This window comes from Felis catus, chromosome B1 (assembly GCF_018350175.1).
Source record: "Felis catus isolate Fca126 chromosome B1, F.catus_Fca126_mat1.0, whole genome shotgun sequence".
NCBI classification, from domain to species: domain Eukaryota; kingdom Metazoa; phylum Chordata; class Mammalia; order Carnivora; family Felidae; genus Felis; species Felis catus.
The window spans coordinates 64,726,205-64,753,919 of NC_058371.1; the positions used below are offsets into that span (position 1 = coordinate 64,726,205).

General features: G+C 38.7%; 2 protein-coding genes across 7 annotated transcripts; one reads left to right on the forward strand and one right to left on the reverse strand.

Moving 5' to 3' along the window:
• Positions 1-271: 271 nt before the first annotated feature.
• On the reverse strand, positions 272-7,785 carry NPY5R (neuropeptide Y receptor Y5). Its single transcript, XM_011281591.4, has 2 exons — positions 7,674-7,785; positions 272-1,957 (listed from the first exon to the last, which is right to left on the reverse strand). The coding sequence occupies exon 2, from the start codon at positions 1,946-1,948 to the stop codon at positions 608-610; it is 1,341 nt and encodes a 446-aa protein (XP_011279893.2). The 5' UTR covers positions 1,949-1,957; positions 7,674-7,785; the 3' UTR covers positions 272-607.
• Positions 6,858-27,715, forward strand: NPY1R (neuropeptide Y receptor Y1). Of its 6 annotated transcripts, XM_045055715.1 has the most exons (6): positions 6,858-7,375; positions 18,716-18,822; positions 19,963-20,179; positions 20,430-20,533; positions 25,066-25,911; positions 26,016-27,715. In XM_045055715.1, exons 5-6 carry the CDS (start codon positions 25,216-25,218, stop codon positions 26,466-26,468), a joined length of 1,149 nt encoding a protein of 382 aa, XP_044911650.1. In that variant the 5' UTR covers positions 6,858-7,375; positions 18,716-18,822; positions 19,963-20,179; positions 20,430-20,533; positions 25,066-25,215; the 3' UTR covers positions 26,469-27,715. The 6 variants fall into 6 exon arrangements, with proteins under 6 accessions (XP_044911650.1, XP_006930853.1, XP_019684318.1 ...); XM_006930791.4 differs by lacking the exon at positions 19,963-20,179 and having other exon boundaries at positions 18,560-18,822; XM_019828759.2 differs by lacking the exon at positions 19,963-20,179.

Below are 27,715 nucleotides of genomic sequence, written 5' to 3' on the forward strand. Positions count from 1 at the left end.
TCACATTTGAAATTAAATGATCCTTAGGAAAAATATTTTTGCTTATTATAATTTTCAACCAAAAATACTGAGTTGGTTCGATATAACTTTTATTTTAAATAAAAATTACAATTTATTCATTTACAAGACAAGATTAAATGAAACTTAATATAACTACTATTTAATTTTTTTAAATGTTTATTTAGTTTTTGAGAGACAGAGCACAAGTGACAGAGGGGCAGGGAGAGAGGGAGACACAGAATCTGAAGCAGGCTCCAGGCTCTGAGCTGTCAGCACAGAGCCCGACGCAGGGCTCAAACTCACGGACTGCGAGATCATGACCTGAGCCAAAGTCGGACGCTCAACCGACTGAGCCACCCAGATGCCCCATATTTAAAATGAAATTACAGAGTGTACTAACATTGACTTTATGTAACTAAATGAACTCATCATATTATATATAACACATGAAAATTATCTTCCATATATTATGAAGTGACATTCAAATCCAGAACTCTTATACATAAATTGAATTTCATGTTACTAAAACGTGTTTACTATACATAGTTATTGTGAATGTGTTTTAGACCATCCCAACATTTGTTCTTTCCTTGATAAACATTTGGGATTATGACATATGAAGACACTGTATAAGGGAAATTAAATCAGCTTTGATCCCATTATTAAGAAATCCATACAGAATAGGATTCAGACAACAAGACATCATGCCTAACAAATGACAGATGCAATACACCAACTTGAAATGCCTATTTGAAATAAGGTTATCATTAAAATCAGTTACCACATGGAAAAGGTGTAGTGGCATCCAGCTAACAGCAAACACCAATATCAATATGGTTAGTCTATAAAAAACACTTCGAGATCTCTTTTTTATCCTCATGATCGAACGGTTTACTCTCATTTCATGAACGTCTGAGTTTTCTTCAGGTTTCATCTCAAAGCAGGTGGGGACTCCTGGTATGAACTTACTGGATGACGAGAGCTGACTTTTTACAGACCCAAAGTTTTCTGGAAGCATTCTTGAATGGTTCTCTTGAGAAGGTCTTGCTGGAGCAGGTAACACACACGCTGTCTTCTTGCTGTATCTTCTTCTGTGTTTTCTGATGAATGAATAGCTCCATTTCTGGCTGCTGGAAAGTTTCCCCTGAGGCCCACTCTTTTTGAATGGATGAAGAGTTAAGTTGATCATCTCATTTTCTTCTAGTTTGCTTTCTTGGTTGGACAACCCACAGCTTATACTCCTGCAGACACTGGTATGACTTATGGTTAGACACACCAAGGGCAGAATATACTGAACTAGCAATAAAGAGATTGTAAAAGCAATTCTGTATGAATCGGATGGCCACGACTCAACGCATAAATACCTGCTGCTCAGCAATGTTGAGCCAAATGTTTCCTGAAGTTCCACCAGACTGTGAAACACTGGAAGAGGAGAACAAATCGCAAAACCTAGCGTCCAGACAGTAGCTATCAAGAAGTAGCCATGGTTTGCCGTTAAATTATTAGATATAGGATGTTTTATCATATGATACCTGACAATGGCAATTGATATTAAAATTAAAGTTGAGACCAGAACTGAAACACACTGAAGAAAAGGCATAATATGACACATGACTTTGCCAAACATCCACTGATCCAGCAAGACGGAGGTCAGTGTGAAAGGTGAGCAAAACAACACAACCAAGATATCAGAGAAGGCCAAATTTCCTATGAGGAAGTTTACTGTAGTCTTCTGGTTACGCTTTCTCATGAGTGCCATTAAAATAAGGAGATTCCCCATGAAACCAAGAAGACTTACAAATGTATAAAGTCCAATCAGAAAATACTGCAGGTCATCTGCACTGCTTTTATAGTCATCCCACACTGGGAAATCAGAGCTCCGAGGGGCCCCAGTACTGTTCTCAGTGGCAAGTGTCTTGTTATAAAAGTCCTGGAGCTCTAAATCCATATCACAGTCCTGCTTGGAATAAAAAGACATTAGTTACCAACTTAAAAAAAAAGTTACGTGACCACTATAAATTAATACACTGAGAGGGAAACTAAATTTTACAAGTTGCTCCTGTTACCTTACTAATCTCCCAAAAAAGTTTTGGGAGGTCTTGAACTGGTTCTAAGAGCACAGCAAATATCAGCCAATAACAATTACAGTAAACCTAAGCCTACCATCACTTCTGTGGTGTGTTAATGTGTTGTAAAATAGCAAACCTTGTTCTTTAAATTTATGTAGATATGACGAAAGGGAAGGGAAAGGCAAATGTATGTAAGAGTTTCAAGATACTTAATTTACAACAGCTCATTGCTATTATTTATCCTGTCACGGTGCCTACTCATGGTGTGGTCACATAATCTTACCTTAAACATTCCTTCATTTCCAACTTCAATCAAGGTCAAACTTAAAAGTCACCTATGCTAAAGTATTCCTTAGTCTACTCAACTGGATGTGATCTCCTCTTTGGAACCCCCATACTGCTCTGTTTATAGCTGTCTGATGCTAATGTCACAATTTGCTTTGCTATGCAATTAAAATGCATAGCAGCTTCCCTTGTTTATTTATAAGCAATGGAAAAGCGGAAAATTGTCCTTTATTCACTGTGGCATCTACCACAATCCATGGCCCAATAACTTCACCATCGTGGGTGCTAAATAAATATTTATGGAAAAATGAAAAATTCAAACAAGTGTCTAGTATCTTAAATATTATCTTGTTCAAATTTAAGCTTCTCAAATGTAGAAAGATCACCCCAGGACTTAGGTGTATATAGTAGGCACTTAATAAGTGTTTATCAAGCTGTACTGTTGACTCCGTGTGCACAATACTGGATGGCAGTCATTCCATGATCAATTCTTAGTCCTTTATCATGAATTAGGATAGCCACTGGCCAGCAGTCTGCTAGTGTTTAAAAAAAAATTACCTGTTTACTTTTTAATTTAAGAAGTGAAAATAATTTTCAGCTTTAAAAAGATTGAATACATTCATATGGCCGAAGGAAAATTTATATCTTAAAGTTAAATGTATAAGTAATACCAATATCATACCCCATAATAAGTTTTTTCATTTCAAACAAAATTAATAATGTAATATTATTAATAGCACAATGGTATTTCTTATTTATTGCTACATATTGGAGATTTGACAGTATTGCCTGATGAAACACAAACTGTCTGTAATATTATCAGTAAGAGGCAAAAAGAGACCTCTTGTCCTCTTTTTTTAATTATTTTTATTTTTTAAGGTTATTCATTTTTCAGAGACATAGAGAGACAGGCCCAGGTCATGATCTCACAATTTGTGAGTTCAAGCCCCACATCGGGCTCTGTGCTGACAGCTTGGAGCCTGGAGCCTGCTTAGGATTCTGTGTCTCCTCCCTCTCTCTCCCTGCCCCTCTCCAGCTCATGCTCACACTCTGTCTCTGTCAAAAATAAATTAACTTAAAAAAAATGAAAACAAAAAAAGTTACTCACGTGGCCTACTGAATCATTTTATTCATCATATTATCAGATAATTGCCTCCCAGTAACTACTCTGAATGGATTAGTGAGCTTCTAATCAAAGTAGCCTTGACTGGCCTTTTTGCCTAATTTCCTGGGTTCTGATAACCCCTGGTTTCATCTACCTTGTTTATAATCCTATTTGTACTTATAACGTGTACAGGTTGTTCCTGTGTATCCTGCTTATTCATTCTTCTTTTGACTCACTTTCTTGAAACAATCCCTTTTTGTTGTGGATCTGTGGTTACTGATTGCTTTTTCTACTACCAAGGTAAAGACAAAAGAGAAGTTGCATAGATGATTCTACAATGGCTTTGTGTTTTCTTGGGGCATGTAACTGGAGGATGATGCTCCTTTAAAGTAAAATATTACTCTCCACAATTTTTTGAAGGAAGAGGAAATGCAACATAATTTGGGGTAATAGAAACAATGGGGTTTTGAGGCTTAACTTCAGATTGTCTCCAATGCAGTGGTCAGTCTTCTCCATTGGACTGTAATGGAGATAAAGGAAATGTCTTAATTCTTTTTATGATAGTAATGGTGCTTGAGAGAATTATGTTGTACATAGAGGATACTAAGTAAACACTTGCTATTAATCACTTAAGAAAATAGTTTAATTTTCCCAACCTTGAAATAATAGAAATGAATCATTTGGGGAATATAGGAAAATTCAGGGTAGAGTGTGACTATATGTCTATGTGTATATATATATATATATATATATATATATATATATATATATATGTGTGTGTGTGTGTGTGTGTATCTTTTTACATAGACATATATATAGGAACCACTGAAATTAGACAGGTTTTCAAATGGCCCTAAAATGAAATGAGCAGATACATCCATAGACAATGGTGAAAGTTTAGCACTTTAAAATTTTAAATGAGGCATCTTCAGTCATAAAGGCTATCACATAAGCAACATAAAACTAAAATAGCAAAAAATATTTATAACATGTTTTTATTTAAATGTAAAAGAAATACATCAGATTGCATCGTATCACTAAAATTTTTCTCTAACAATACATGTCCATAAAATCCTCAGTTCATTACATTATAAAAATCACTGCCTTATCAGTAAGCAGATGAAGGAAATGTCGTCCTAAGTATTCACTGGACACAGGAAACACTGAGGGCAACACTTCTTGCCTTCCTTAAAAAACTCTACTTTAAATACAATTTTAAAGGGGAGCCTCCTTTTATTAATGAATAGCTAAGATTAGTTGTTCCTTCCCTTATTCATTCAACTAGCATTTACTGAACAGCTGATGTGCTAGGTGCTCTGCTAGGCTCTGGCATAAAGGTAACAAATACAAGGTACTATGTGGTAATATTTCCAGGGGTTAATTCAAGGTTACACAGCAAGTAATTAATTATAGACTGCTAGTGACTGAGATATAAAAGGCCCTAAATGGATTATGAATGAATGAATGAATGAATGACATTCTCCTGATTGCTAGTGATATACTTTTTTACTATGGTACAAACACACTGTTGCTGAAAATCATGGATGCTTACTTGTACCTACTGACAGATTGCTAAATTATCATCTTTTCTTATGTTTTTTCCCTCTCCTAACATTCATTCATTTAACATTTATTTTATTTTAGTGTGACTGTGCTGCTGTTCCTCTAACACAAACCGATCCATCCCATCTAAACATAAAAATACACATGACACCTAACATGATGCTCTGCACTAAATGAGCATTTTGTGAATCTTTGCTCCAATGACTTCTCACAATGAGAGATATTGCAAATAGGGGGAGAAGAAAGGGGATGCAGAGCTATTTCTTTAAAAGTGCCCTCTTATAGGGCTCCCCCCCCCCAGGGCAGGCTATCCAAAATGGACCACACATTGGCATGCAGATTATTTTGAGCTGAAAATAATCAAGACCCAAAAGACTCAGGAAGAAACTTTGACCTCCCCACCAACTGCCTAAAAAATTTTAGATAGGGGACCTGTACCCACAAAAGAGCTATTTATTGAGATTCCTTTTTACCTAAGAAACTTAACTGTATAACAGGGCAACCTTTGTTTTCCAAACATCTCCTACCTTCCTGCTAGTAGCTTTCCTCCCTTACCCCTCTCCTTAGCCTAGGATGACACATATGCCTCATTTTGCCTGTCTTTGGAATTTCCATGTCTGTGTAGCTTCCCCATAGGTGGGAAACTAAATTTGATTTTCTCCTGTTAATCTGTCTCAGGGAAATTTAATTCTTAGTCCAACTAGAAGAACTTTGGACAAAGAAAAATTTCTTCCTCCCTGACAATAGCCAGGGGAGGTTTTAAACAGTAGAAATAGTTGTCCAATAAGATTTGTCTTTTTTTTTCTTTAATTGAAAAATCAAAGGTAAAGGAACTACTTTAAAATGAAAAAAAAAAAAAAACCACAAAGGATTTCTTTTCTTAAACTTACCCCTTCACTTCCCTGAAAAGCACAATAAGCAAACATATAATGGAAACGTAAATCTGTTTAATAATGATCTGCTTTCCAACAAGTGTTATAATGAACACTGTACAATCCTATGCAACATACTTTACACATAATAAAAGTAATGCCCTATGTGTACTTTCCTTCATCTCAGAGTGCTAAGCAAATTATGAGATGTAACCAGAAAGAATGTTTGAAAAATGAAATATTATTTTAGAGGAAACTTGATGCTGTGTGAAACCTTTGTTGTGCTTACTTATGAGCTTTTCTTCTTTCCTACCCAGTTTTCTCTCTCACCATCAGTTTCCACAGGGCTGTACATCCAACTTCAACCCTCACAGTAAAAAGTGGAAAAAAATAAAAGTTCTTCCTCAAAGTGTGGTGACTGTGAAAAAGTCTTTGTAGACTTAGTGTAATTTTCTGATATTGTAATTTTCTTATAAAAATCGATCTATATCTGCCACCAAGACAAATTAAATCTTCCCAATAGACTTTAAGTATGTGAGGTAGATAGCTCTTAAAAAGAATAGGGGGAACTCAGAGGATTCTAAAAGACAGCTTATATATTTAAATAAGGTTCTTTTGTTAAGATAATTTCCTGTCTTGTGAAAATGCACATCTTTTCACAGAGGATGCCAATCACACACAAAAGAATAAAATACATGAATTTTTTTTTCCTCTAGCAATGATAGAATATCAACTATTGCCGATTTTGCTATCATCCTGGAACAATGGCGAGATTCCATGATCTCCAATATTCCCATGATTTATTTTTAAAGCTAGAATCTGGCAAAATTTGAGTTGGAAAGATAAATACAGCTCTGCTCAGCTGACAAACACGCAGGCACGCGCCACCCTCCCTTCTCAAGTCTAACAGCAGAGTTTCTCTTCCCTTGAGAAATCTGAAATTTTAAATTGCATTCGGACTCAAAATTCTGCTGAAAGCCTCAGGCTATTCCATGATCTGTGGCCAAGTCTTTCGACTTTGATCCAACACAATGGTTCAGTTTCTTTAAAAGATAAACTAAAGGTCTGTGAACTTGGGGATAAAAATTCCCTGTTTGTGGAATTCGAGGTGTATGGATGTCTGGTATTGCTCGCATTTGTCATTTGAGGCCACCTTGCAAACAGGAGCGCAAATCCAGGCGCGCGGCTGCCTCCGGGTCTGCGGCCAGCTGCGGGACTGCGCGGCAGGTGGAACTGCCCGTGTGGAGCCCGGTGGACTGCGCCCCGGGACCTCGCCAGAGCCCGGCTAGGGCTGTGCACTAGCCGAGCACCCCGCGGGCTGCCGTTCCCCTGCCTCGGACGCCAGCCGGGCTGCACCCGGGGCTCGCACCCAGGGGGAGCGCTAGGTCCCCGCGCACCCCCCTCCCGCCTCCTCCTGACCAAGCTCCAGCTTGTATTCCGGACACTCCTCCTGGGTTCGGCCAGCGCCAGCTCCACCCCGGGTGAGTACTTGCCCCGCACTAAAGAATTCCGCTTGGTCCCTTCCCTGCTCTCCTTTCAAGCCTAACAGTTGACTGTTCGGCCACCCCCAAATCCCCACTTTTTCACCGCGCTGCCTTGGGCTTCCCCACCCTCCGTCACGGGAGATCCCAATACACCCGGGGACCGGGGACCGGGGACAGGGGTGCGGCTCCCGGGCCCGGAGCGGACTAGCCGCGCGAGCCAGAAACGGCCTCGGCCCCTCCCTGCAGGCCCACCCCCGCGTGGAAGGGAGCGGCGGGGAGAGGCTGAACCCGGTACCTCGGGGCTCCCGGGCCGGTGCTGGTGCCTCGGTTCCCGGGAACGCGGTCGCTCCTGCGCCCGAGCGAGCGGCGGCTGCAGGGGGAGGACCTGAAGGTGGCGGTGGGAAAGTGGTGGGGGTAGGGAGGAAGGAGCGGGGAGCAGCGGGGGTTTTAGAGGCGCCTCGGGAACACGTGACTGCTCCCGGGACCCCAGAGACCCTGCTCCAGGGCGCCTGCTCCGCGCCAGCTTCTCCCCAAGCCCGGGGTCGGGGCATCCCAGCCCCTACCTTGCTGTTTGGGGCCCCAGGGGGAAGCTGCAGGCCCCCGGCAGGGTACCCCGTCACCCTGGCCTCTGGTTGCTGGCCGAGGCCAAGTTTACTTGACGAGCTGGAGGATTTTTGCCGGTTGTGTCCCCAGCCTGGTGAAGTGAACTCGGAGTCTTGAGCTGATGTGGGAGTGCAGGGGTACCTCTCAGAGCTTAGGCTCCCTGAGAAAAAGCTTCAAGGCCCAGGTTTTCTCTTTGTTCGGAAAAAATGAAAACCAAAACCAAAACAGAACGCTGCTCTTTCTCCCACCCTCTTGGAGTGAGCAAGGGAGAAGTCTAGGTGGAGAGGCTGATCTGGAGGGGCAGGGGACACAAAGGGGTCAGCAATTTGATCCATCGCGGAGAACAGGAAAAAGGATTTACTCCCACTGCTAAGGAGAGGTAGTTGTGGGAGTGGGCAATCGGCGTGGAGCGGAGGAGTGAGGGTGAAATGGGATCCACGTTTCCCAGGGCTTTTCAGTAACATAAAGAAGACTCGGGAATAAAGAATTGTCATAGGTTTTTTCTTAAAAACAAAACAAAACAAAACAAAAACCCACAACTCATTAACCAAAAAACACCACAAAACTTAGCCCTCTGTTTCTCCTCAGTGTGATTCCCATCCTCAGTGTTTCCCAATCTGTGGTGCAGGTTGGCCTTATTTTTGTCAGTCATTAGTTGGCAGGTGTTTTAGGCTTCTCTGCCCAGTGAGCGTGTGCATGTGTGTGTGCGTGTGCGTGTGCGTGTAAGAGGCAGGGAGTGGCGAGAGAGAGGGATGGAAAGACACACTGGAGAAGGAGATTGGAGGTAGAGATCCCTATGTTTTTGACCATGGCCTTGCAGGAGGAAGATTGTATTTGTTGTATATTTCGAAACTGAAAATGATTATGTGACAATCATAGCATCAAGTGCTTGGTGTTTGGTGCAATCCAATGGGACGGACATTCTGTAAACTGGAGAGGACCATGTCTCTTGGGAGCAAGGCTATTTGTAAATGTAATTTCTGAGGGCAGCAAACCCTAGTGGTTTCCCTAGAAGTCGACCAAAATTCTTGTGCCTCTTCTCTGCTGAATTTTAACATATGACACCCAAGGGATCTATACATTGTCATTGTGTCAGCTAGAAAGGCATCCAAGAGCTTTTAAATACCTCAGACAAATCCAGTTCCTATTTCATTCTTTTCTGTTTTATTTCTAGAATGCTAGTACATTCTCCCCAAATGCTTGACAGAATAGTCAGTCTGAGCAGGCCCATTGGATCCTGCAGTCGGTGAGCTGAGGGATGGTAATGTCAACAAGGGGGGACTGGTGAGAAAACAAAGTTTGGTTCTTAGACTTTCTTAACTCCAACATCTGCATGGTTACTGCACTACACATTGCCACATAAATGTCTATGCTTCCATCCGTTGCACGGTTGTAATACATACCTACTTCAAATATGCATTGTCTTTAAAACAACTTCTAAATGAACCCCATTGTGACTGTCTTCTAAAATATTAGTCTATGGTGCAAGCTTTTGTATGTTAAAAATACAAGATGGATTTTATTGTTTTCTTTTCCACTAATTTGTTTTTTTTAATAATATCAACCCTTAGGTTGAAGTAATTGTTATTATTAGAGTATTAAAAATAAAAGGCCAACATGTGATTGAGATGGAGATTTTGATTAACCCACCATTCCTTTCCCACTGCACACACAAACATGTAAGCCTCGAAAAGGGAGTCAGAATCTCTTCTTTAAATACACATTCAACATACATGGAATAAACAAATTATTAAGAATCTTTTTTTTTCCTAAGATACTGTCAACTTGAAATTCCAACAGTATGCTACATAAAGAGGAAGATATGAAGATCAGTGTGCTTTTATCTTCAAATTTCCCAGGAGGGATTCAAAACTAATCATCATCACTCTTTGTAGACCATAATAAGTAATTTTGTTCCTATTTTATGGAGTCAATTGAAGCAGGTAAAGTACTACCTCTGGGGACACAGATAGTAATGTCCACTTCTGCTCTATATATTTTTGCTACTCACTATTTATAAAATACTCATTTGGGAAATTAAGTTGGATTTTATGCGTGCTACGAAATTAAACTGGGTGTTTTCCAGTTCTCATGGTTCTTCATCAGTTATGAAAAAAAGCATATCTCTAAAGATGAAAGTTAAAATCACTCGGACTCCTAAGACAAATTATTGAATAATAAAACCCTCTCCAAACAATGCTTGGAGTGACATTTCTCTGAGGAACATGTCTGTTGTTTTTGTCAAAGTTATTGCTGTATTTTAATAACAGGGACCATTTGTGAAGGATGAATACTAAAGTGCTTTAACATAATCTCAAATGATATGTAATGTTGATATATAGGAATATATAGGAATAGTGGTGACAAATAAAGTAGAAAAATAGTGTTACTTTATGTGATGCATTTTTTTTCTGTGAAGATTTTTGTTACATTCATGAAGAATGTTACATGCATAAAGAACATTTCTTTTGCCACTGTTTCTATCATGGTAAATGTAAATCCTTAATTCTTAAAAGATGTGGGAAGGGCCATTTCTGGGTATTACCAAAAATGTTTTTGTGATGCTGATTGATGCATTGATTTCTTTGGAATTGTAATAGTTTGTCATATGATCAATATTTAGGACTTAAAACAAGAAACTGACATAATTGTGAAATACAGGCAATTGTTTTAAGGAACGAAAACAAAAAAAATATTAACCCAAAATTTTGAGTGCATAGAGCCATTTTCCCAGATAATTCGATGATAATTTTGAGGTCCTAAGGGGGCACTATAAACACATAATTGCCTTCTTCTGACAAGCACTGTGCTACTTAAGCAACACTTTATCTTTCCTTTTGATTTTCTAACAATTAAATCATTAAGCATAAAATAGTGACTGATTTCCAAACAAGATGTATGGTTCTTTTTTTAAAATAAATTTGCCATGTTAAATACATAAATACATATATGTGATACACATATATATAGTTATACAATCACAAATCACAAATGTATTTGTATAATGGACACAACCAGAACACCTGGCTTTCATCCAGGTTTTATTCCAAATTACTGGCCAGGCTTTAGATGAAACACTTCACCTTTTTAGTCATCACTTTCTTTGTAAAATGAAATGCTTTGACTAGTAGATATGGAATCCCCTTTGAGCTCTGACTACCTATGACTTTATGCCATTAGGAAGTATGCATTATAGACATATGTGTAGAAAAAGACACTTTTTGGATCTTCAGAAAAATTTTATGGTCATAGAAATTGTTTCTCTCCTCTCCATATTAGAAAAAAAGAAGAAAATACTGTTGATAGTTTTCCATTATACTGGCACATTATCTTCCCTGCAGCTATAATAACTATATAATGATACTTGATACATTCTTATTAAAAAATGTGGATGTCTTACATATGAACAAATGATTCTTTTTTTTTTCTTGGAGAGAGAGAGAGACAGAGTGTGAATGGGGGAGGAACAGAGAGAGAGAGAGGGAGACAGAATCAGAAGCAGGCTCCAGCCTCTGAGCTGTCAGCACAGAGCCCGACGCAGGGTTCGAACCCATGAACTGTGAGATCATGACCTGAGCGGAAGTCAGGCATTTAGCCAACTGAGCCACCTAGGTGCCCCAACAAGTGATTCTTTACCTAATTATATCATTTTAAAATTTTCAGCACAAGATACAGAAAAGAAGAAGAAGATAATATTTCTATCATGTAAATCCATATATAGGCCATATATTCTTCCCTTCTGTAAATCAAAACAAAAAGTGGTGGTGTTGATAAGCTCCCCCCCAATATTGCTTTTTAATATAAATTTCCATTTCTTAGCTAAATTTTCATGGTTAGTATTTTAAATCATACTTACAAGTTTAAATATAGCTTTACTATATTTAAATGGAAATGAAAGAGAAATGGTTTGTTTTTGATATGTTGGTTTGTTTTGAATAGTCTTTAAAAAGAATGTTTAGAGAAGTGCTCAAAGCAAAAGCCCAGAATCAAAAGTTGATTAAATGGCGGTTAAATGATGTACTCCTCAAAAATGTATCTGTTGCCATATTCTTACTCTTATCATGCTCACAGGTACTTCAGCTTTTAAAAGTATATTATTCAGCAAGTAGAAAAAGTTATGAGACATTTTCATTACATATTATATGCATTTTTAAAGGCAGTAAGATTCATTTTTCAAGCTTACACTTAATGGGGAAAGCAGAATCAATTCATAAAAAAATAAAGAATATGAGAAGAATAAAGACAAGTATACAGTAAGATATATGTATAAAATATATAATATTTACAGATATGTAAAGTATATGTATACATGTAATATGTGTATGTATAAAAATAGCAATAATCCACCATAACTAAAATGCCCAAGACATTTGTAAATGTTTGAGATGAACAAATGGGTTTGGTTTGTGATGTTCATAGTTTGCGTTATCCTACTTTATTCCTTGTTCTTCAGCCCTTCAGGAGAACTTTTGTCAGTATCTTATGATACACCAGATAGAATTCTGGGCTGTGCGTTTAAGGAGATGAAAAGAGTAGCCACTACCTTCCAGAAATGTGTGCAAATAAATAATAAATTACATATAGCATACTAAATTCTGTGTTAGAAATAAACTTAGAGTCCTGCCGGAATATAAATAAGACACATTCAGCGTATGGGGGCATTTGGGGAGATTGAGAGATATAAAAGAGGGCTTCATAGTAGACAAGATCCTTGAACTGAAGCTTGAGGAGGAATTGATGAAAGTTAAAGCTCCAAATGGCAGGGATGGGCAAGTAAGAAGTGGAGAAATAGCGTCAAGGTGAGAGAGGGTGTTCCAGTTGGAGAAATACAAATAGTTCAGTATGCCTGAGTGTGTGGGAAGTGGTGGAGGATGATACTGAAAATATTGGTTAAAAGGACATGGCACTTGAAGGGTTCAGAGAGCAACTAGACTATTTAAGCTGGGGAGGGATATTACTGGAGGTCTGTGAAAGCCACTGAGGCAGAGAGACCATTTTGCAGACAAAGAAGTAGAGCTTGATGGATATGAAAGAACACATCTGAGACATGTTTAGGGGGTAAAATCAATGGGAATGTGTGAGCAACTGAATTTGAGGGTGTGAGAGAGAAACACGGGACAATTCTTAGATTCTGGTTTGAGGGATAGAGATGATGACAATGACTGAGATCCCATCTACTGACTGAGAAGAGAATTTGCCAATGAAGGCTGAGAGAGATCTGTCCTCTAGGGAGAAATTTAGGGTTATGAGTATACAAGCATGTAATTGATGGCAAAGAATATGATTATGCATTAAGGGTTTAAAAAAAGGAGAAGATTAAGAATGAGATGATAAATTTGGGGATGTCTGGTCAATCAAGGAAGAGACAGGACCACAAAAGGCAGTAACACACAAGCCTTTTTGGGTGGTGGTCTTGGACAGAGTTGCATGATGGGAAGTCTCTCCCAGCAACAGTGCCTCCAGAGATAACAGCTCATCCAGGGGTGCTACATCCAGAAGAGAGATAGGACAGGGAACTCTTGGAGAGAATGGGAAAATAGAGAGTGGGCTTACTTATCTAGGTGACATCCCTCAGTGGCCAAGTGGGAAGACTTGGTTCAGAAAACTCCAAAGGGCAGCAACAATTTGGTATCTGTCATGGCGATGGGATTTGTTTCATCTCTGGTTTACACATGATGGGTTCAACTTCTCAGAGTATGAAAAGTAGATGGATTCTAACTGGTTAAAAATATACATATTAAAATTAATTTAAAGCAATTAGATGTGTGAGAATTTGAGTTTGGTGCTGTCTGGCTTTGGGCTAATCATCGTAGCCTGCTGTGAAGAAGAAAACAATATGGGGGCCACTTTAAGCTAATACACATGTGCTATCTTGGGCCGATTTATATAGTAGGGTCCTGGGAAGGAAAACAGCTAAAGAAGTAGAGAGAGACAGCAGATCCTGGGAGAGGAGACTGAGGAGCATCCAGGAAGGGATGAGTAAAGCCTGCAGTGTGGAGTTCATGAAGTCAAAGGAAAAGAAGATTCCAAGAGCATAGGATGGTGTAAAGAGTCAAATGCAACATAAAGAATAAATATAATAAAGTCTGAATTGTGTCCACGGGCTTTGGTCATTGGTGTTATGGGCAGAGGTGGGTAGGTGGGCCATATTTGAGGAGCAAATGAGAGGACAGTAAATGTTTTTCTTTTTTTTTTTTTTTTTTTTTTATTTTGGGAGAAGTTACCAGAAAGAGAAGCAACTACAAAAGCAATGACATGGGCGAGGGAGTTACAATGAAAGAGTGAGCAATTTTATTTTTGTTTTCATTTTAGTCTTGAGCCAAGAAAACGGAGTTGTTGAATAAACAGGTGTTATACTTATATCATTGTGTAACAAACCTCCCAAATTTAGTGGAATAAGACAACAACTCACTCATGGAATTTATTCTCATGGATTGAGTGGGAGAGCACAATGGTGGTGGCTTGTCGCTGTCACTTGGTGTTTCGGGTGTCAGCTGGGAAAACTCAGTGGGCTAGGCTGACTCAAAGCCCGGGGGCTGAAACAGCTGGGAGAGAGGATTCACTGCTGAAATGAGGGATATGGAATTTAGGGAGTAAATACGCTATCATTTTTACTTAATTCAGAAGGAAGGAGGAGTCTATTGAAAATGGGATATGAGGTAGGAGACTAGGGGAGAAATGTGACAATTTGAAATATCTTCTAAAAGGAGAGACATTGGAAGTCACTCAAGCCCAAGAATTTTTGGGTGATATTTAAGGTTCAACGCAAGTTTTGAGTGTGTAGTTTCAATAATCTATGCAATTGCATTATTTTCACCTATATGCTATGCTAGTAGAGTGGTAGCCAAGCAATTTCCTGGGTTCAGAAGAGTCCGATTATACCCCATCCCATCTTTAGATATTTTTCCTCTTTGTAGATTTATATGTATCTGGAGAAAGAAAAGCAACAGCTAGACTTTAAACAAAGGAATGAAGAAGGGATACTTACCTAAGCAAAGTGTTGTGAAAAGGTCTAATGTTAAGCCTGAGATTTGGGGAGTGGGGCAAGATGAACCGTCAGACATACTTGTCATAGACGATACAAGTTTCAGAGGTGGTGTTCACACTTGCCCTTCTCACCAGCTATTCCTACTCCATGTCTTTGAGAGGAGATATGAAGTGAATAGTGATAAAAATCAAAACAAATGATAGTAACAATGGCAAGCTCTGTTCATTATACCATGTAATAAATACATAATGTGACACTTTTGTAAAGTAACATTATACTTTTGTTGAATGTCTGAAGGGTGTCTGATGAGGTGAGATCTACAGTAAAATGTTTGGATATTTACTAAATAATTTTAAGAATCTAGTCCTCTATAGTCTTATTCTGACAGATTAAAAAAGATACTCTCAATCTGTGGGCTATGTGACTGAATGAGAACTTTCTTGAAGTGCATTCCCATTTCTAATCAAGAACAAATCCATAAATATTACTTAGTTCCTCTACACAAGGAATATATTGAATTGTTTGCCTATATACCTGTATAGTAACATTTTAAAGAAAATTTTCACTCCTTTCTGCTAGTTAAGTCCCCAAAACAATTAATAATTCTTAATTAGTTAATCCAATGAATCCAATTGAATTAAGTGATTGTATTGACTATTTGATTGTACTAACCAATTTAGTCAAAACTCTTTACCCCCTATATTTCATTGGTTTTAAGATGAGGACTTTATTAAAAAAATATTTTAGTACTCTCACTTTGAGATTCTTTTATAATCGATTGTGTGTCATTGCTTTACTGGAAGCATTTTCTCTCTTTCTCAGTGGTCCATAAAATAATGCTGCAATCTATATTCTGTGACATCATCGATTCACATAAATGCAATAGGTAAGTTACAGAAAGAAGGAAAAACTGACACCTAATTAATGCATAGACTATGAACTGATTCACCAGCATGGTTCATATTAAGTTTTACCCCAGTGGAATTTTCTCCTTACAATATCATCTACGTTCTAGTTTTCCTATGTAGTGTTAATGCCTATCAAGATTTAGCTGAGCAATAATTTATGACAATTTTCCTGTATCAAGGCCTAATAGTATTTTAGAAACTTTAATTAACTCTTGGAGCAGAAATTCATCAAGAGACCAATAAAGTAGTTACAATGGATAAATTCCAGCAGCAGGTAGAGTGATACACTTTTATCTAGGCAGTCATTGAATCATGCAATTTAAAGGGCCAGACCATTTTCTGGATGATAAAACTAAGGTCTACAGAGATTTAATGAGGAAAGCCTATTCTTCTGTTTAAATGACAGAACAAAAGACTTGCCCAAGAGAACATGAGAACAGGTCATTAATTTAATTCTCCTAGTCATGGTTTATAGGTCAGAATGCTATGAAATTTCAGAAGGCAATACACAAAATGGAAAACTCTCTCCCTAGCGAAGAGGTTTTATCTAGTTTGAATTCCAAATAAGAAAGTATAAAACTGGCTGTTCATTTAAGAGTAGAAAAAGAATTTCTTTATTTCACACATATCTTCTCTTTAATACATCTTTTGAGGAATTCACATTACTCTTTAACACATGTGTTCTGAGGAACTCAGATTATGTTATTTGAAACCTTCCATAAGATTACATTATATAAGAGGATCTTATGTTGCATCAGGTTATTATACTATCCTGAATTTTTTTATTTTACACTTTTTAAAATTTTATTTTATTTTACGTTTTACACTTTGAAAAAGTACTTAGTAAATGATACTCCTGGAGAATTATACAATTTGCTGCTGTTGGTGAGCATTTCAAAACTTGTTTTTGCATTACAGAATTTGACATAGAAAAGTCTTTGAGACCAATGAACTTTCAAAGAATGGTATTTAATATTAATATTTCAAGAATGCAGCTTTATGAATTTGCCTTATGGGGGACACTTTATGGCAATTCAGTTAGAAAGGTAAAATACAATGGCCATGTTTATTTGGGGCATTCTTGCAGACATGACTTTCTTAGCATTGTTGGGAAATACAGAGAGGAAAGTGTCTAATGAGTCCAGATTGTATTTTCAGCTCCAAAATATTTGCTGACATGGCACAGATGTTTACATGAAAATGTATTCTTCATGGAGAATTAAATTATTACATTTGTAATTCTTGGAGCAGAATAAAAATAGCCAGTTTGATGATCAAAACCTTGGGGCAAACTTGCTTCTCAGAATGTGACTTGAGGGAATGGAATACACAGGTGATTAGAAACCTAGAGTTATTGCTCTTTAGAAGAATTTAAATTCCTAAATTATGCCTTATATTTCCATCCTTAGTTGAAACAAAGAAAAGAATAAAAGAAAATATACTTGCCATTTTACTCTGTTTAACCAGTAGTAGGATTTTGTAAAATGTATGTTCCCATCTACTATTGTAGTTTATTTATTACATGACCACGATATTTTAAATCTTGATCATAATCCCTTTTCAACTATATAAAAATATGTTTAATGACAAATATTTTAGAAAGATTTCCTGGAAAAAAAACCCAGATGTTTACCACACTATACAAATAAATGAGCTATGACTTATACTGAACTTTAAATACTGTTTATTTTGCCAGAGAAATAAAACATATTTTAACAGTGTAAAGTTTAGGTCATTCCCTTTGTCTTGTAATTTTTTTTTTTTTTTTTGGTTTGAAGACAGAATGCAATCATAGTTGTTATGTAACAAAACTTTTATGCATATCCTAGGCAGTGTCCTGTATCTTTATTAGGAACACTTTTTATTTTTTTGGCAGCTTGATTTGGAAGAAGTTTTATTCATCCTCACCAGTAAATAATGTGAGTGTGAGTGAAATACACAACTTTGGTTTTTCAAAGTGGAATACAACTATGTACAACATCTGAGATCAGTGTTATCAGTAGTGATCCTGAATCACCGGGCACCATGATGGCTTTGCTACCGTCAATGTACTCTGTGTACATTCCATTCTTTTCTTCCTAACGTTCAGTACAAGGGTAGATCAAGCACCGAGGAAATGGCATTGACTTTTTGACCACCAGGGAAATGTTCCGTTCAGCGTGCTCCCCTAAAAAAAGCAGCTAGGCACTGGGAACAAACCTAACTGCATTTTCTCAGTGGAAAGAAAGAAGGACAAAGGCCAGGCTAGCTCATCCGAGATTTGCTACTTTTGCTTTTTAAGGTCTTCTCTTTGTTCGCTTTTAAAATGGGGGCAAAAGAAACCAAAAAACAAAAAACTTTTCGGTACTGGTGTAAGAAATATACAAAGGTCACTAAAAAAAGCAAGGAACATATTAGTAACATTGTTGCGGTGAATTTCACATTTCCTTTTCTCCTAAATAACACCCCCTTTCAGTCTTGACTTGGGCTGACGCTCCAGCTTTTCAGCCGGGTAGAAGTTCGGCCACAAGATGGCACTGACCTGCAAACAAAGGAAAACAGTGGCTCTGACTTTCCAAAGCCCTGTGACATTGTCTTGCTTTCCTGGGAGTCCAGGACTGCGGGGATGAGTGCTTACTTTCCTTTGCACCGTGCGTCTGTGTTTAACAACGTGTGGATATGTTTAATTTCTCTTCCTTCCAGAATTCCTAGGCAACGCACCCCCGAAGTGTATACCCAGGCTGAGGTGTTTGTGGGGGGAGCAGCAGGCGCTACTCGCGGGGCGCCGTCACGTGATCCGGGGATAAGGTGGAGTTCGGCTTTAAGGGGGCGTCTCTTCCTATCTTCATCAATCTTTAGGATTTGAGCAGGAGAAATACCAGCGGATCTTTTCTCCCGGCTCTATCCCTTCCATTGCCATTCTTCCCGCTTTAATAAACGGGCGAAAACGACGAATCCAACAGAGGGTAAGTTTCAAGTTTACACCTTGTTAAGGACTTTTGAGGGGGTGGAGGATGAAAGACGAAGGAAAAAAAACCTGCCGAGTGCCCGGAATTGACTCTGGGAAACTGAGGTGGGGCATGGAGTCAGCTTTTCAGTTGGGCTCCCGGTGCAGGTAGGTCGCAAGGTGCTGCAGATGATCCGACAACTCCAAGAGCCCTGCCCATGGGTGGGGGCCGACGTTCGTAACCGGGAGTTGGCGGCATTCGTGCACCCTGCTCCGCGAGGATTTCCGGACGGGGATCTGAGTTCTTGCCTCTTCGGGTTCTCGTAAGGCTGTCTTCCCCGGACCTCGCGCATCTTCCACGGTTTTTTGGAGCTGGCTGCGCTAGAGGCTGCGCTGGAGTTTGAGCGGAGGGAACCGGTGGCTGGGATTGTCTGAGGAAGGGTGGATTTGGCGAGTGGCCACTCGCCACTTTGGTCCCCGTCCCACCGCACGTGTCCCGCGGGGGGCCCGCGGACCCCAGCTCAGGCGCGGCGCCCCCGGACACTTGTGGGTTCCCTGCGTCTGGGCTGGAATGGAGCCCCGCTCCGTCGGTGCTGGGCCCTTCCAGTCTGTCGCTGCGCCCCGGTAGACACTCTGAGCTCTAGCCTTTTATTTCTGAGTTTCAGTCATCCAACTCTTCAGCCCCTTTTGGAACAGCGATGATGGAACTCGGCAGGGTTAAGAGATTGGGCATGGACTGGAGGTAGAGGTGGCTTCAGAGTGTTCAGTTGGTCTCTCCAGGTAGACAGGCGAATGTCTTAAGAACTGAAGTTGGTCCAGAGAGAACTGGCTGTGCTTCTTTTATTTCTGGTTGGTTTGGATGCTTTGTTAGCCAGTCTCATCACGGGTGGAGAGACCTTGATAGGTGGCTGGCAAATGGAGGAGGGGGCCGGAAGTTTAAGAATGAGGAAAATCGGGGGCAATTCACCTAATTACACTGTATGAAAAAAGGTGGGCACGTAAACGTGGCGGCAGGAATTTTGATTTAACCAGCCCATTTCATTCTTTGGTAACTGCTGGAGCACAGGAAAAAGTTAGGGGAGGGCAAAGAGGGAGTGTGTTTTGACATCTCTTTTCTTTCTTCTCTTTTTTTCTTTCTTTTTTTTTTTTTTTTTTCCAGATCGTTCAGATTTGCCATGCTTACCTGGGTCCTACGAAAAAAGCATATCTCACTAGGTGGCCCCCAGGCAGGGGGAAATGGAAAGCTTGCTTGTCACTACCTGGACAGAGAAACAGTATCTGTCAGTCCCAAGACTCTAGAATGCTTTCCTGGTAAAGAGAGCAGACAGCTGTCCAGCCCAGTACCCCACCTATGACTAAAGACTAAGTGCTTTTCGGTGGGTGACTACTGCATTATTAGTCTCTTTCCTTATGGTTTTAAGGCAGCTGTCTGTTGAACCAGCCCTCCTGGGAGAGGAAGGAACAGAGAATTATGTAACTCATGTAGATAAACTAGCAGTAACTTTGGGAGGCTGTATGTAATAAGGCTGACATTTCTTTTCCAAAACACATAAGGTGAACAGCCAGTTGTGAGTATACAAAAAAATTTATCTGCTGCAGGTTATGACCAGAAACCTGTATTTTCAGGTAGTAACAGCACTAAGAACAGCAAGCAGTGAAAGACCAGCATTCCAATTGGAAAGGATAAGGAAATTTCCCTTTGGAAGGGGGCCAATTTTCCATCTGATGATGTATGTAGTATTTCTATTTTGTCTCTAATTGCTCATGACAGCTATATTGAGATTTAACAACTTTTAATTTTTGCAGTGTCTTTAGTTGCATATCTTATTTTAAATATCAGAATAGTGAATGTCATTATTTTTCTTTTGCAAAGATTATGTGAATGCTTTCTCTCTGAGTAGTATTTGCTGACAACCGTTCTTTCTTGAAATTATACTAAGGTAGGTCGAAAATACACATTTTATCCAGTGCAGAAGGGTTTTACCAAACTGGAATGACTACCCAACATGCACTTAGAAAAGGAGGCTTTGCAAACACTTAAAAAATAGTTTGCATTTTCTGTATAGTTAAATTAGCATCTACTTAATAGAAAGACTGCTATTCCTCACAGAGCATGTGCATCAAATATAATTCCAGAGGGTTCAGAGTTGAATTTCAGTATATTCACTTAAAACCATCTGCAGGAAGTGGCCTCTGTAGGCTGTAGTTGTAATGATTTGAAAACTTTTACATTAATTCCAGTATGTATGGAATTTTGTCAAAATAAGTCAGTGGATTTCAATTTTCAATTTTTCTTCCTTTGCACTGTAAACGCCTCAGTCTGGGCCTCCACTAGGTCTAATCTGGATTATTGTATTAGCCTCTTAATGAATCTCCCTACTTCTCTTTCCTGTCTTAAATCTGTTGAAAGCAGCAGCTACAGTAATAATGTAAAACAAGTCCTGTAACTTCACACCTTTGCCAAAGAGTCCACTGGTTCCTCATTTTTCTCAGAGAAGAAGTCAGACTGTCCCATGGAATAAGGCCTTACATAATCTGTTCCTCTTCTGCTTACCCTTCCTAATTATTTTCCTACTAGTCTCTCTCTCTTACTTATCCTACTTATCATTGGTGTTTAATACACCAGGTAAACTCTGGCCTCAAGGATTTTGCCTTTGTGCTTTCCACATGGGATACAGTCGCTGACATATCAACATGGCCTCCCCACTCACCACTTTCAGGTCTTAGCTCATATGCCACCTTTTGAGGCAAACTGAGGCCTTCCCTACCACCCAGTAATAAAGTACAGGTCCCGACAACCCCAGAACCCGTTCCTTGCTTTATTTTTCTGCGTGAATGCTTATCATCTGGCATACTATCCCTTTTACCAGTTTATTTTTTCTTGGCTTTCTTTGCCCACGAGACTGGAAACTCACTCCATGAGGTCACTGTTGTCTCCACTAAAACAATGCCTGATACAAAATAAGTATTCAAGAGGTGTCTGTGTGGCTCAGTTGATTAAGCATCCCACTTCGGCTCAGGTCATGATCTCACCGTTGGTGAGTTTGAGCCCTTTGTGGGTCTCTGTGCTGAGGGCTCAGAGTCTGGAGCCTGCTTCAGATCCTGTGTCTCCCTCTTTCGCTGCCCCTCTCCCACTCATGCCCTTGCTCTCTCAAAACTAAATAAACATTAAAAACAAAAACAAAATGTGTTCAATAAACATTTATTGGATTAATGAATTTTTTTCAGAAACAATTCCTTTTTTAACACACAGTGGAACATTTTCCCCTATATACGTGACCTAATAAAATGATTATTATAATTAGCATCCATCTTGCTTGTAAAAGGACTATGACAGAATTGAGTTATTGATGTTAGGATTAATTCACCCAAGAACCTGCTATTTCAGCCACACACCTACTATGTCAGTCAACACGGTTTTTTATTCTAAATCTAACATTTGCAAAGTCCTACAAGGTATACACACTGCCTATCTAAAAGAGGTTATGTCATAATTGGGAGGAGCCAGTTAAGGATTCAAGGACACTAAATGATGCTTTCAGAGATGAGTAGAATTTGGATTGGTGGTGAGACAGAACAGCCGGAAAGAGCAATGGCAGAGACAAAGATGAACGTGGAGGCTGAAACAGGCTGGGGGCACCTGGTGGGCTGTGAGGACCTGGAAAAGAGCACTCACACTGGGGCTGTTGGAACTAGGGCAAAATGTAGAGGTCGTCAAGTGTCAGACTGAGGGATGTACTCACATGTGTCTTAGTCCAGGATTCTGGTGGTGTTTAGTGAGAGGGAGCCAAGAGAGGTCATAGGATAAAGAGGATACACTTTTCTATCATGCGAGTTTCACTTTAAATAATGAAGAGAAACTCACAGTTCACTAAGTCATGTTGACTATCACGATAGCAAACTGAATATGAAGTACGCAAAATTTTCTTGCATTCTTCAGTGAGGAATTTTCAAAGAAATGTTAGATTATTGGGGCGCCTGGGTGGCTCAGTCGGTGAAGCGTCCATCTTCAGCTCAGGTCATGATCTCACGGTTCCTAGGTTTGAGCGCCGTGTCGGGCTGTGTGCTGACAGCTCAGAGCCTGGAGCCTGCTTCAGATTCTGTGTCCCCCCTCTCTCTCTGCCCTTCACCTGCTAGTGATCTGTCTCTGTATCAAAAATAAATAATGAATATTAAAAAATGATAAATTCTCCAAAAAAAAGGAAATTATTTTAGATATTTAGATTTAGATATTTTAGATAATTATTTAGATTAGATTATTCTCCAGTGTTTGTTCTCAGACACTAAGAGACAGAGGTTATTCTCTCTGCCTTTGGTATTCTTGAGAGAAAAATGGTAATTACTGCATTAAGTTTGTTTATTTTTTATTTATTTATTTTTAATTTTTTTGATGTTTTTTTAATTTGGGGGGGGTGGGAGGGACAGAGAGAGAGAGGGAGACACACAGAACCTGAAGCAGGCTCCAGGCTCTGAGCTGTTAGCACAGACCCCTATGCAGGGCTTGAATCCACAAATTGCAAAATCCTGGCCTGAGCCAAAGTCAGACACTTAACCAGCTGAGCCACCCAGGCACCGCATTTACTGCATTAAGTTTAAGAGTCATTATTTACTGGTTGTTGCACAGAGGAGGGGAGAGCCATGCTTCTAAAAACATTTACACTTGAAATCATTCCTCGTCTTAATAGTTTCATTCTCTCTAAATGTTGGAAATCTTTATTTTTATTCAGTTTTATAAAGCCAAATTGTGGTTTTATAATAAAAAACACCTCATGTTCTAGAAAGCAGAAACACTCAAAAAAAGGTTCATTAGAGGTGTCACTTAAAAGGCAAATGTTTCATTAAATTCTTACCTCCTTGAAATGGAAGTAAATCTGCATGATTTTCTTTATTCTCACATAAAAAAGAAACAAATGCAATTCCCTTTCTTAACACAAGCACAATGGCCTGTTAATTAACATAAGAAATCCCTAATCTCCTATATGTATTTAGCAATCCAGAGGAAATCAGATTATTTTTTAAAGGATCTTTTAACTTTAAAAAAACACCATTGTCTGTAATTTGTCCTGTTGGTGAGAAAAGAGTCTTTGCATCACAAAATGCTGTGAAAGATCAAAATTACCACTAAAATGTAGACCCCTGCATTGTGTGGGTATACAGTCTAGCGGGGAGGGAGGATATTTACATGTATAAAACCTTAGAAATCCTTTGAAAGCTTCTGACATTAATAAAATCATAGAATCTTAAAAGTTAGAAGGAACTCCAGCGTTATCCAGTTGAATCTTCTTCCTACACAATGCAAGAGCTCCCCAAAAGTCTTTTGTGTAGTAGCTACAGACTCTTGTGTATGGAGCTGAATCTCCTTCCTACAGTTGAATCTCCTTCCTACACAATGCAAGAGCTCCCCAAAAGTCTTTTGTGTAGTAGCTACAGACTCTTGTGTATGGAGCGCTCCATAGTTCTGCAGGCAGTTGATTTCATTTGATTAAACTTCTGTTCACATCATAGTGATGTAAAATTTGTTTTGTTTTTAATACACACTAATATACTTCCCTTGGTCCTGTTTCTAGCTTATATAGTCAGACATAATATTCTAAGCCCAGTTTCCTAACGTGCATGCTACCCATTCAGATAAGAGAAGACGTCTATACCATGCCTATTCTTTTCTGGATTAGACATCTCCCTTCCACAGTCCTTCATATGACAAAGTTCTCATGTTGCACTGTATTGGTCATCTCCTTTGGAATATACTTGTGCCAAATAATGTCTGCCTTAAAGAGCAGTTCAGTGTATGGTGGAGCTGTTAGTACAACTTAGTGAATTATCTCATTTCTCTAATATAAGAGGAAGAATTAGGGAAATGTGGTTTTTTTGCTGTTTTTCTTTGTTTCATATCTTATGTTTTAATCCATACATTAAATTTTTTGTTACATGCTCATTTTTTACAATATTTAGGAATCTGTTGACAGTGGTTTATATAAGACTTTGGGCATGAGATTTACACACACCTTACTGATTTACAGACTACTGTATTTTGCTGAGTCAAAATGTAATGTAGTCAATTGCTAGCCCAATTAAAAATATTAGAAGAGGTTTTCTTCAAAATGTTGGCAGTGTTTCTGCTATTTTAAAAAAAAAAAGGTGTTTATAGAGATTACATTTTGTTTATTTCAGTGTTTTCACTTAAAACAGCACTGTGAGTCAGAATTCATTTTGACTGCCTTCGGTGAAATTAGTAATGCCATTGGTCATTTTCTCTTTACAGATTGTTCAGTTCAAGGGAATGAAGAATTCAGAATAATTTTCATAAATGGATTGCAATATGAAGAATAAGAATAAGCTGAATATTTGATCTGCTTGAAGAAACATATTTTCCATTTGTCTAGAATAATCTATAACAACCAAACCAATCAAAATGAATTCAACATTAATGTCCCAGGTTGAAAATCATTCAATCCTATGTAACTTTTCAGAGAATTCCCAGTTTTTGGCTTTTGAAAGTGATGATTGCCATCTGCCCTTGGCCATGATATTTACGTTAGCTCTTGCTTATGGAGCTGTAATAATTCTTGGAGTCTCTGGAAACCTGGCGTTGATCATAATCATCTTGAAACAAAAGGAGATGAGAAATGTTACCAATATCCTGATAGTGAACCTTTCCTTCTCAGACTTGCTTGTTGCCATCATGTGTCTCCCCTTCACATTTGTCTACACATTAATGGACCACTGGGTTTTTGGTGAGGCAATGTGCAAATTGAATCCTTTTGTGCAATGTGTTTCAATCACTGTGTCCATTTTCTCTCTGGTTCTGATCGCCGTGGAGCGACATCAGCTGATAATCAACCCACGAGGGTGGAGACCAAATAACAGACATGCTTACGTAGGTATTGCCGTCATTTGGATCCTTGCTGTGGTTTCTTCTCTACCTTTTCTCATCTATCAAGTACTGACCGATGAACCGTTCCAGAACGTGACACTTGACGCGTTCAAGGACAAGTACGTGTGTTTTGATAAATTTCCATCGGACTCTCATAGGTTGTCTTACACAACTCTCCTCTTGATGCTGCAGTATTTTGGCCCACTCTGTTTTATATTTATTTGCTACTTCAAGGTAAGAAAACTTCCCCCTGCCATTTCCATTTTAACCTTCTTTCCACAGAATTCCACATTAACTTGGTGGTTCTATTTGAACGTTTTTTTTCTCTCTCTCTATAGATATATATACGCTTAAAAAGGAGAAACAATATGATGGACAAGATGAGAGACAATAAGTACAGGTCCAGTGAAACCAAAAGAATCAACGTCATGCTGTTGTCCATTGTGGTAGCATTTGCTGTCTGCTGGCTGCCTCTTACCATCTTTAACACTGTGTTTGATTGGAATCATCAGATCATTGCTACGTGCAACCATAATCTACTATTCTTGCTCTGCCATCTCACAGCAATGATATCCACTTGTGTCAACCCCATATTTTATGGATTTCTCAACAAAAATTTCCAGAGAGACTTACAGTTCTTCTTTAACTTTTGTGATTTCCGGTCCCGGGATGATGACTATGAGACAATAGCCATGTCTACCATGCACACAGATGTTTCTAAGACTTCTTTGAAACAAGCAAGCCCAGTCGCATTTAAGAAAATCAACAACGATGATAATGAAAAAATCTGAAACTGCTCTAGCATATGGCCCCAGATGACACCTGTCTAAAAACAAGCACAACCCACAACAATACTTTTATTCCCCCAAGGAGTGAGGTTGTAATCATTTAAGAAAGACCAAGATTTGTTTGTGTTGCTTTTTACTGCTTTAATTGTAACTGTCATAATTAAATTCGGACAAAATGTATGGACTTTGGAATTTTCTGACATTAGTTTGACCAGACATCCTTGAAGTGCTTTTTGTAAATGTATGCATATAATACAAAGACTTTTATATTTGACTTGTTGGAATAAAATTGCTTTAAAGGACTACTACTGACTGACTTTAGAAGCACGGTATCTGATACGCATTAGATTGGGCTATCCCTATTTGATTAGGTTACACGGTCAATAGATTGGGCAATCCTGATGTAATGATAGACATTTCAATCTGTTACAGAGGTGACAGCAAAAGCAGCATTCGAGATGTGGAGCTGAGTCTCTGTCTTACATACCTACAGTCTGAAGTCATTGAAGAGTGATTTGCATTTTTTTAAAAATTTAAGACAGGATTTAATTTGCTCCTGATTTATCACTTAAGATAAAAATGCATAAAAATACTTCTCAGCTGTGAATATCATGGGGAATTGGGCCACCCACAAGAATTAAGTGGGAAAGCAGTTCTCTAACTTCAAAACTATTTTGGTACCTGACAACCAAAGGGTTTCAGAGCAATTAATTTAACAAGCAAACTAGTAGTGCAGCAAATAGTTGAATTATATTCATCTGAATTGTTGGTCAAGAGGCTTTCCATTCTTCACAAACTGTTCAGTGTTTGTCCAGTTTTCTAGCCTAAATACATATGTGGCTTAAAGGTATTTCCAGCTTTCGATATATAAAAACACAGAGTATATTTTCCATACATCAGTGCCTATATAGTAACTCATTTTTAACTTTTCAATGTCCGTTTTTCAAAGGAGGACACCAAAGTATAATGTTAAAAGAATGTTCACCCTGGCTGGCAGGGATAAATACCTGAAAACTGAGAACACTTCATATAGCCCATTTTAACTTGTATAAACTGTGTGCCTTGTGTAGTTTTGTAAATAATGTACTGTATAGAGTACTAAGTGGTTGTGTTATATTAATATACTTAATTTCATGCATCCTGTATTCATGATTGAGCCTCAGAGTCATTTGGAGAGAAGATATTTTAAAGAACAAGATACAACTTCAGTGTATTATAAACGTATTAAATGTGTTTGATTTTAGAAGGCA

Bases quoted from the DNA above. Each gene is read 5' to 3' on its own strand.
- NPY5R (XM_011281591.4), bottom strand. From the start codon at position 1,948: ATGGATTTAGAGCTCCAGGACTTTTATAACAAGACACTTGCCACTGAG.
- NPY1R (XM_006930791.4), top strand. From the start codon at position 25,216: ATGAATTCAACATTAATGTCCCAGGTTGAAAATCATTCAATCCTATGT. The intron at 25,912-26,015 runs GTAAGAAAACTT...CTCTCTCTATAG, and splicing joins TATTTATTTGCTACTTCAAG to ATATATATACGCTTAAAAAG.